Below are 11244 nucleotides of genomic sequence, written 5' to 3'. Positions count from 1 at the left end.
TACATTTATTTTGTTTGTCACCCATCTACACACAATACCTCATAATGACAAAGTGAAAACATTTTTTTGAAATGTATTGAAGATGTAATACAGAAATATCTCATTTACATAAGTATTCACACCCCTGAGTCAAAACTTTGTAGAAGCACCTTTGGCAGTGATTACAGCTGTGAATCTTTCTGGGTAAGTCTCTAAGAGCTTGTTTTAGATTATTGTCCTGCTGAAATGTTTATTCATCTCCCAGTGTCTGGTGAAAAGCAGACTGAACCAGGTTTTTCTCTAGAATTTTGCCTGTGCTTAGCTCCATTCCATTTCTTTTTTATGCTGAAAAACTCCCCAGTCCTTAACGATTACAAGCATACCCATAACATGATGCAGCCACCACTATGCTTGAGAGTGGTACTAAGTATTGTGTTGTATTGGATTTGCCCCAAACATAACACTTTGTATTCAGGACAAAAAGTGAATTGCTTTGCCACATTTTTTGCAGTATTACTTTAGTGCCTTGTTACAAACAGGGTGCATGTTTTGGAATATTGATATTCTGTACAGGCTTCCTTCTTTTCACTCTGTCAATTAGGTTAATATTGTGTAGTAACTACAATGTTATTGAGCCATCCTCAGCTTTCTCATATCATAGCCATTAAACTCTGTAACTGTTTTTGGCCTCATGGTGAAATCCCTGAGCAATTTCCTTCCTCTCCGGCAACTGCGTTAGGAAGGACACCTGTATCTTTGTTGTGACTAGGTGGAGTGACTAGGGATATTCACTGTCTGCTTTTTTTTATATTTATCCATCTACTAATAGGTGCCCTTCTTTGCAAAAACCTCCGTGGTCTTTGTGGTTGAATCTGTGGTTGAAATTCACTACTTGACTGAAGAACCTTACAGCTAAATTGTATGTGTTGGCTACAGAGATGAGGTAGTCATTCAAAAATCATGTTAAACACTATTATTGCACACAGATTGAGTCCATGCAACTTATTTAGGCTTGCCACAACAAAGGGGTTGAATACTTCTTGACTCAAGACATTTCAGCTTTTCATTTTACATTTTATATTCCACCTTGACATTATGGGGTATTGTGTGTAGGCCAGTGACACAAAATCTCAATTTATTCAGGCTGTAACATAACAACATTTCTAAAAAGTCAAGGGGTATGAATACTTTCTGAAGGTGCTGTAATATACCATAGGTTCTTGAGCGTTTAAAGGACACTATTAAATGTTCAACTGTTGTTAGGAAAGTAATCGTACATTTTTGTGTAAGTTATGTTTTTTTAATAAACATTTTGTGTAAATAGACCGTTTTGTGTGATTTTGACTTTTACAAATTTATATAAAAATATGACGTTAAAGATCAATTATTTTACGTTATGTTAGGACAAATACTTTTTAAATTAAAGCTATCTGAAATGTTGTCCTCTATCTTTCTTTGCTTTTGCCAGAACATGTTAAGAATTGTATCAAGACAAGAACATGAACAAGACCGGATTAATATTTATGAACTCAAATTAATATATGTCAGTAATTTCCATGAATTCAAATGTTCACTTAGTGCATATCTAAACATCTCTGTCTAGTCTAATGCTTTCGTCCTGTGACCTTTCAGTAGCAGTCCAGTGTCTCCGTGGTTAGTGTTTTTAGCTGTGCCGCAGTGAGAAACAGCAGGTGGACTGGACATCAGGACTGCAATAAAAGTTCCTTTCACAAGCATGGCCACTGTATTTACCAACAATAAGGGACTAAGACTATACTGGTCCCAAATACATCAGTTACGACTTGTAAAAATGCTTTATTATGTAGTCAGACAGACACTGCATTTCCACTGCAATGTTGAATGGTTGCTGAGAGAGACGTTTTGCAGGGTTCGAGTGAAAATTCCAAAAGGAATACTACATATATTTTATTTGGGAGATGTGTGTGAAATAACCAATGGGAAAGTAAAATGTGCTTTGTATTTGTTTTTGCTGGGGATTCAGATTTATATGGATTGTCCATGCAATGAAAATAGGTATACTTTTTACTTTGTAATTGACCTGCAATTTAGTCCTTGCCATTCTGACTTGATACATAAATAATTGTACATTCTAAAAGTAGTCTGTTTACGTTAGATTAAATACCCAGATACATTATTATTACGAATACTACGTTTTACATAGAATAATATTTCATAACATTTTATGAAGGTATTATTTTTCCAGCTAAAACTGATAGTCTCCCCCCCTTCATTTCGGAACGCAAAAGGTAGTTTTTCATTTAGCACAGAAATCCTCTTATCACTGTCTCTCAGAGTGTGGAGAGAGTGCTTATCTCCACGAGCCAGCAGACTAAAGCCTGCTCCCGCAGGAATGAGCCTCAGACAAAGAGCCCCCCAGGGCATTGATTCCTGCCAGCAGCAAACCTCCTCTGTCCATAAGCTACACACACACACAGACACAGACACACCATAAATAACCACCAAGCTAGCCTTTCGTTTTGGTTATAAGTCACTGGCCACATTGCCTTAACAACAAGCCTAACAAAAAGACCAAAAGGGGGTGTTTTTAACGGCAAGCGAAACAAAAGCTGAGGGAGAAAATGATTAAAGAAGTCCAACACGTGGAGGCTAAATCAACATCAGTGTAATGGTCCAGTAATTGGTCCTGCTTGCCACACTTTGGCCCTGGATTGAGTAGGTGACATATTGTGAGAATTAACAGGCTGTTCAAATCTAACCTTCAGAGCAGAATTCTTTCCTAACCACCTCAAAGGTCAGGCTACTACTGTGGTACAGTACTTTGATTGGACAGGCTCTCGATGGGGACGTCATTTGAAAGGAGACGTTAACATTTACTTTTGTCATTGTAGTCTCTGTGCATAGTTGTTTCTTTTAGCTACACTGATGTTTCTTTTTATTCTGATGACAGCACTACAGCATGGCTATCTTACTGCATATGCTGTTTATACTGTTCAATAAGATCTACAATTGAACAAAACTGACTAATGTATTTTTTTCTCACTTCTCCATTATGTTGTTTTCTTCAGGGTCGTCAAGCCGATTTGGTTCTTTACCCCCACACACTACCCTCAGTGACAGGAAAACCAAAGCTAAAGCCGAACTACAGTCCACAGCTCTTCAGATAAAAGTCATTTGCTGAGCTGAATGTTATGATCATGGTCATGGTGGGGTACATGTCAGAGTGGCATGTTTATTCTACATAATACATTTCTATCTGATCTTTCCACAAAGTTGTGCCCTGGCCCTGCTGAATGCGGCCCTGGGGTGTATTCATTAAGTCTTGCAACGTAAACCGTTTACTGTTTAAGAACCAAATGGAAGCAAACAGAGCAAACGGAACGAAACTGGGAGGGATCTATCTGAATTTGTCCAATAGAAATTCTAGTTTTCGTTGCAAAACGTTTTCCGTTTAGAGTGAACGGTTTCTGTTGCAATTTTTTTTGCCACAGAATCACCGTAATGAATACACCCCTGGTGTGGGGATGGGGACAGAGGGGCAGGCTGGCTGGCTGAAGGGGCCTACTGCCTGCTGTGAGTGTGTCTGCAGACCTGAGGCCGAGTAGAGTGGAGAGAGCAGGGGAGTGGGGGACCCACCACTGCAGGTGCAGCCCCTTGGAAGTGCAGCAAGGCCCATGAATGGCAGCAATTCAGGGCCGGCCCCATTGGGCCTGTTCTCCAGACCCCAGCGCTAATCCCAGGCCCTAATCGGATTATGTAAATTCCTACTCCACACAGAGAGACTTTTATGGAAGGCTGCGTCTTTGAAACAACACTTGAAGGGTGTAAAAAAGAACAGTAACAATTGGTTAAACTAGACGTCGTTTAAAAAAATCTGAAACGGAGGTTGAAAGTGGGAGGCAGAGAGAGAGGGGGGGTGTAGGAGAGGTGGGCCGAGGAGTAGTGATTGTAGAGAGATGGCTTGTGGCTCAGGGAAGGACTAGCCCGCTCGCTCCCCATGCTCCCCTGTAATTTATGTGTGGCCCCTGGAATGGCTCAACAAGATTACCATAGTCATAACAAAACCCACATTGTTAAACTGTCAATCTGGATATGGTATTTTTACCTTTTGTGGCCCAATCAGGGTGAATTCAGTGGTAGCAGGACTGGTGATATCAAAGTTTTACTGAACAGGTTACCAATGGTTGATGTTTGCACATAGAAGGGAACAAGTGTCCGGAATTGTAAGGGAAGGATCAGGAAGGGAAACGTCTCAGTTTCAGCTCAATAGGAATGTATTTGTAAGCGTAATGTTACCTTTTAATAGTCACATCGTTCCGTATTAAAAGTAATGAATGATTTAGTGAAATGACTCAACAAAAAGAAGTGGATGATATGAAAGTAAAAGTTTCCCAATATTCTCAGAGATTGTAAAGCATTGTATGATATTACATCAGTATTCATATGTTTACAGCTAACCTATTGGTCATTTCTTTGTTTACAGACAGAATAGTACACCCAACGGGAAACACAGTGGTCTGCGGCTGGAAACATCACTCTTGAGTTGAACACCACAATGCAGCAGACTGGAGGAGAGGCTCAACGACCGCACACGTCACACAATAGGGGCTCACCCTGCTATAAAAATGTGAGATGTGTGCGCCAGCCTTCCCTCTCTCCATCCCTCCCTCTCACACACAGTCATCAGAGAGAGTATGAGAAGGCTGGACTGACTGGATCTACTATACACAGGACTGGACTACTACATTGGGCTACTGCAGCAGCCAACACTGATGACCTGAGGTACACACTTCTGATACCTCTGTCTGACGCTACAGCACTTAACAGGTGAGATCATGGACAATAAAATGGATTTTTGTTTTTTCCTCTGAGGTTTTCCTTTATTGAATTAAACATGTTGGAGTAAGGAATTGTTGGAATGAAAATGTTAAGGAATCTCATGAAAGATGGAACACATTTTCAGTTTGCATTTTTGAGGGTACCATTTAGAAATAGATAGTTCAATACAACAGAAGTGTAATTATTTGTATGTACGCTAATCGTGACGAACACACTAGCATCCTCTGTATGCATTGACTGAAGGTCAGACGTTTTCCATAAACATGTATTTTCATGATGTATTTCTCATCCTCTGAAGATTAAACTGAACTCCAATATCAAATACATTCCATGAGTAATACTTAAACTATATTTTACATCTATTTCTTACCATTACGGTGTTAATACACCATATTTTAGTAATTGTGGAGATTTAGGTGCAATTAAAATGTTATGTGACACCACCATACAGTATTTCTGCCTGGGGTCGGCGTGAGAAATGGCACCCTATTCCCTAAACAGTGCACTACTTTTGATCAGACAAAAGTACTGCACTATAGTGCCATTTCAGACTAAACTCCAGAGAAAAATGTCACATAACATTCAAAGAACATTTACTTTTGCCCTGGGCTAAGTAGTGCACTATATAGGGAATAGGGTGTAATTTCAGGGATACCATAAACAACATTCCCTCTCTCTGCCTTCCAGTAGAACAACACCATGGTAGTTTTATTCTGTGTCGATTTCTCTCTAAAACGCTCCCCTATCTTCCTCCATCCAGGAGAGCAGCACTATGACCAAGAAGGTGTTCACCAACACACGGGAGCGCTGGCGGCAGCACAACGTCAACACTGCCTTCACTGAGCTCCGCAAGCTCATCCCCACCCACCCACCAGAGAAGAAGCTGAGCAAGAACGAGATCCTGCGGCTGGCCATGCGCTACATCAACTTCCTGGTGCAGCTGCTGGAGAGCCAGAGTGGTCAGCCGGCCTCGCACTCCCCCACCGCCCTGCTCACCTTCCTCAGGGGAAATGTGGAACGTCTCCACTCCTCCTCCCGGACCTGGGGCCTGGCCAGCGACACTGACGCCCCCTCCCCTGGATCAAGCTGTGACAGTACCGAGGCCTGGTAGTGTGCCTGCTGCAGTTTCCTCTGATGGGTGATCATCCACCACTCCCTGGGGTAAAACTGTATGTCACCATGCCCCCATCCATAGACTCCATTTTAGCTCTGCGACACTTGAGGAGGACAGTGTTGGTGGTGATGGCAAGCAGACGATGTTTGTGTGGTGTTTGTGGATGATGCTGTCCCTGCTGAATTAAAGAGATGGAGATGACTTTATTTAGCTACACTTATATGTTGATATTATGACAGGGGATGATGGGAGCCTTGTGAAATGTAATCTGTTATCTGCATGGATGTACCGGTAGCTTGGATGTATTCCCATCTTCATGTCTGACATGTATGTTCATCCTGTCGGTAGTGAAAGATGTCTGCATCAAAAACGTTTAGTTTTGAAATGAGAAATAAGGATGCATTAAGGCCATGAAGGACAATTTAAAGGATTAAGAAATAGAAAATGTCAATGAATTTTTTGGAGGAAAGTCATTTCAGGAAAGATAAAGTCTTGTCCAATTCACCAAGGACTGCAATCCAATTACAAAAATCTATGGGGATTTTTTTTGTGTGTGCTGAAATTACAATTTTATGATGAGACCTTGCTTACTTGCAAAGCACTATTTATTATCAAATCCTGCAATATGACCACATTCCTTGAGTGACACATTGCTCTTATATGTACTGATTACATACAGTATTGATTGATTATTTATTTGGACAACAGGGAATGAGCTGTAGGATAACACAACTGACAATCCTCTTTGAAATATGTTTCAATTGCAGGACTGTATTGAATGAACAGATAACAGGAATAGTTTTTCTCTGTCCATTCAAGTATTTATTCATCTTGCTCTTTTTGTACAATAAGCATGTCATGTAGCCAAAGATTTTTATTTGACCATCTTTTGTCAAGGCTATTGTGATTAATATGCTTTTTTTTGTAAAATGTTGGTTAATATTGTTAATGTTATTTATTGGAACTATTTATTTAATAAATTATTTGTAAATTTAAAAAAAAATACTTTGATTTAGCAAAAGTAATTAAGTACCATCCTCTTATTGTAAATTGTTTTTTAAATGGTAGTCCGTTGACACCATGCAATAATTTCTACTAATGTAACAAACAGTGCCGAGCCAGTAAGTCAAGAGTACAGCTGCTCCCTGTGTGTTTGTTCTGGTCCATTCTGGACCCTCTAGTCTAGTAAAGCCCTTGTTCCCTCTCAATGGGCCAGTAATGGCCATCCCTCTGATTGTCCACTACAAATACTCTGACCGCCTTGTGGACACAGAGACCACCCCTGACCTCTGAACCCTTATCTAGTGTCCGAGGGCAGAGAGGGGGGAAGAATAAAAGGACAGCTTAACTTGTGCCCTGCAGTCACACAGGTCACCATGCAGTCAAACCCTGACCACTGACCCAACTGGCAGATATAGCACTGAAAGTCCTGAGGGGCTCCCATGGGCTCTTGGTGGGTTTTTCAAATCACACATTTTCGTAAACAGTACGTGTAGACTAATAGTGAAATGCTTACTTACGGGCCCTTACCAACAATGAAGAGAGAAAAAAAGAAAATAAAGAAAAATGATAACACAAGTTATAAATACACGAGTAACGATAACTTGGCTATATACACGGGTTACCAGTACCGAGTTGATGTGCAGGGGTACGAGGTTATTGAGGTAGATGCACTACATTACCAAAAGTATGTGGACACCTGCTCGTCGAACATCTCATTCCAAAATCATGGGTATTAATATGGAGTTTGCCCCCCCTTTGCTGCTATAACAGCCTGCACTCTTCTGGGAAGGCTTTCCACTAGATGTTGGAACATTGCTGCGGGTCTTGCTTCCATTCAGCCACAAGAGGAATTATTGAGGTCGGGCACTGATGTTGGGCGATTAGGCCTGGCTCGCTGTCGGCGTTCCAATTCATCCCAATGATTATGATGGTGATTCAGTTCTAACCATAAATTAATATTTTGTGCCACTGGCCTAAGACGATTGAAGTTCAATATGCAGCCTAGATGTAGCTTAGTAGGCTCACGTTAACTAGCTAACTTAGCTTGTTCATTGTTGCACATGCGAGGAAGTTAGGCTAGCAAGCATTTTAGCTAGGTAGCCTATGACAACAAAAACTAAAAGTGTACTTACTGTATGACAGAGCCATAGACCGTTTTGCGAATATGAAAGAGAGGAGGATGACATTGGCATTCAACTATTCCACAAGTAGGTGAGTCACACATTTTTGTTTGTTTTACTTGCGCATGCACAAACACACACAGAAATCAGTACCATGGACAGCTACATTATATTTAGAAACATTGATTAGACTAAATAGTTTTCGGTATCTAAGTTTGTTTTCAGTGTATTAAACTAAGCATATATAGCCTTGTTGATGTTTGAATGTTTAAGTTGAAATGGTGGTGGAGTAGCGGAGGCAGTGTTCTTGTTGTCTTTGTGCTGACTTGTGGTAACTCCATGGTTCTAAATCAGTAGTTAAGTAAACTATAAAAAATATTGCATTGGGTCAATGCGGGTAGCTATTTGGTTAACTTTTTAACTAACTATTTAGCAGTCTTATGGCTTGGTGGTAGAAGCTGTTCAGGGTCCTGTTGGTACCAGACTTGGTGCATTGGTATCACTTGTCGTGAAGTATCAGAGAGAACAGTCTATGACTTGGGTGGCTGGAGTCTTTGACAATTTTTAGGGCCTTCCTCTGACACTGCCTGGCATAGAGGGCCTGGATGGCAGGGAGCTTGGCCCCAGTGATGTAAGCACTACCCTCTGTACCACCTTGCGGTCGGATACCAAGCAGTTGCCATACCAAGCGGTGATGCAGCCAGTCAAGATTATCTAAATGGTGCAGCTGTTGAACTTTTTGAGGATCTGAAGGGCCATGCCTAATCTTTTCAGCCTCCTGAGGGGGAAGATGAGTTGTTGTGCCTTCTTCACAACTGTGTTGGTGTGTATGGACCATGATAATTCTTTGGTGATGTGGACACCGAGGAACTTGAAGCTCTTGACCCGCTCCACTACAGCCCCGTTAATGTGGATGGGGGCGTGCTCGGCCCTCTGTGTCCTGTAGTCCACGATCAGCTCTTTTGTCTTGCTGACATTGAGGGAGAGGTTGTTGTCCTGGCACCACACTGCCAGGTCACCTGACCTCCTCCCTATAGGCGGTCTCATTGTCGACGGTGATCAGGCCAACCACCTTTGTGTCGTCAGAAAACGTAATGATGTTGTTGGAGTCGTGTGCAGCCACGCAGTCGTGGGTGAACAGGGAGTACAGGAGGGGACTAAGCACGCACCCCTGAGGGGCCCGCCTGTTGAGGCTCAGAGTGGCGGATGTGTTGTTGCCTACCCTCACCACCTGGGGGCGACTCATCAGGAAGTCCAGGATCTAGTTGCAGAGGAAGGTGTTCAGTCCCAGAGCCATGAGCTTAGTGATGAGCTTGGAGGGCACTATGGTGTTGAACGCTGAGCTATAGTCAATGAACAGCATTCTCACGTAGGTGTTCCTCTTGTCCAGGTGGGGGGCAGTGTGGAGTGCAATAGAAATGGCATCATCTGTGGATCTGTTGGGGCGGTATACGAATTGGAGTGATCCAGGGTGTCTGGGATGATGGTGTTGATGTGAACCATGACCAGCCTTTCAAAGCATTTCATAGCTACAGATATAGTCTATTAGGCAGGTTAACTTGGTGTTCTTGGGCACAGAGACTATAGTGGTCTGCTTGAAACGTAGGTATTACCGACTGGGTCAGGGAGAGGTTGAACATGTCAGTGAAGATACTTGCCAGCTGTTCAGCGCATTCTCTGAGTACGCAGCCTGGTAATCAGTCTGTGAATGTTAACCTGTTTAAAGGTCTTACTCACATTTGCTACGGAGAGAGAGATCACACAGTCATCTGGAACAGCTGGTGCTCTCATGCGTGGTTCAGTGTTGCTTGCCTTGAAGCGAGCTAGAAGGAATTGAACTTGTCTGGTAGGCTCGCGTCCCTGGGCAGCTCGCGGCTGGCTTTCCCTTTGTAGTCCGTGATAGTTTGCAAGCCCTGCCACATCCGACGAGCATCAGAGTCGGCATAGTATGATTCGATCTTAGTCCTGTGTTGACGTTTTGACTGTTTGATGACTCGTCGGAGGTCCTAGCAGGATTTTCCCCTTACTGAGGCAAAATGTCACTGAAGTCAGATGCCAGTGTAGATTACACAGGCTTGGCCATTTCTCTGTCCAATGGTTTAATTGTGATATTTTCCCTTGATATAGATATGCACATATTAGATTTATTGAGAACAAAGGCCTATTTTGTCAAGTAAATACCAAAAAGTACCCATTGTTACCCCCACATAATTTCCTATTCAATACAAAGAAAATACCAGTGGAAACAGTCATGTAAAATAAAGTGCCACCGATTGGTGAACAAAAGTAAACAGAAAGAAAAGTTTCCTTGTTCCACCCATGTGTTGGCCGTGATGTCATCAGCTAATAAGACGATTACACCCCCAGGTCACAAATCTACAGCTCTAATCACCTAGCCTGGTTAAACCAGCCTAAATGCAGAGCTCACCATTGTTTAACATTTAAACAGGCTACTAATCACCTATTGTCACTGTTTAAATCTGCCCCATGTCCTGCCAGTGCCAACATGCTGCAACTACTGAGCTGAAGAGTAAACAGTGAGTTGGTTTAAGGCCTTTTCTCCACCACCATTAAACCTGCTAATGGTGTGTAAACGGAGCAATATGCAGCTGCTGGACACAGGCATACAGCCTGTGGGAATGGACAGGCAACTGCTCTTAATCCATTGGGGATACACTAGACTAGAGTCATACTTTATTGGGACGATAGTACTACAGTACCAACAGGTTCTCTATACAGTTATCTCGACCTTAATCCATCCTCAATTACAATACAGCATTCAGGTTATTTACAATGTATAAAAGTCTGCATCTTTTTGCTGTGCTAGTATTGATATATGGTCGAGAAAATGCACACATGGTGCAGTACATGGATTTATTGTTGCTCAGCAAACTATAGAACTCTTTTAAGGCCAAACAAATGTGACATTTTCAACACATCACATAGGCCTTCAGTGTAATCATATTAAATCAATGTATAATTTACTGTGTCATTTATGCACATTATTCGCAGAAAATATCCAAACACAGTTGATCTTTCTCTTTTTTTATGACTAACTCACTAGCTACTGAAAATCAAATCTGTATTCTGCTCATCTCATTCAAGTATATTTGCCTGATTGACTATTCTCTCCCAAGTACAGGGGTAGTGGTCTATTGACAGCACATTTCCTTATCTGCGTCTAGCACACTGTCTGAATCTGTTATCACA

At 41.9% G+C, this 11244-nt stretch overlaps 1 protein-coding gene across 1 annotated transcript; it reads left to right on the top strand.

Annotated features, from left to right (window-relative positions):
• The first annotated feature begins 4519 nt into the window (after positions 1–4519).
• Positions 4520–6897, top strand: LOC121550387 (T-cell acute lymphocytic leukemia protein 2). The gene is made up of 2 exons (XM_041862616.2): positions 4520–4785; positions 5558–6897. The coding sequence occupies exon 2, from the start codon at positions 5570–5572 to the stop codon at positions 5906–5908; it is 339 nt and encodes a 112-aa protein (XP_041718550.1). The 5' UTR covers positions 4520–4785; positions 5558–5569; the 3' UTR covers positions 5909–6897.
• Positions 6898–11244: the final 4347 nt, after the last annotated feature.

Source organism: Coregonus clupeaformis, chromosome 18, assembly GCF_020615455.1.
Source record: "Coregonus clupeaformis isolate EN_2021a chromosome 18, ASM2061545v1, whole genome shotgun sequence".
NCBI lineage: Eukaryota > Metazoa > Chordata > Actinopteri > Salmoniformes > Salmonidae > Coregonus > Coregonus clupeaformis.
This window is presented reverse-complemented; position numbering and strand designations above follow the sequence as displayed.

Bases quoted from the DNA above. Each gene is read 5' to 3' on its own strand.
- LOC121550387 (XM_041862616.2), top strand. From the start codon at position 5,570: ATGACCAAGAAGGTGTTCACCAACACACGGGAGCGCTGGCGGCAGCAC.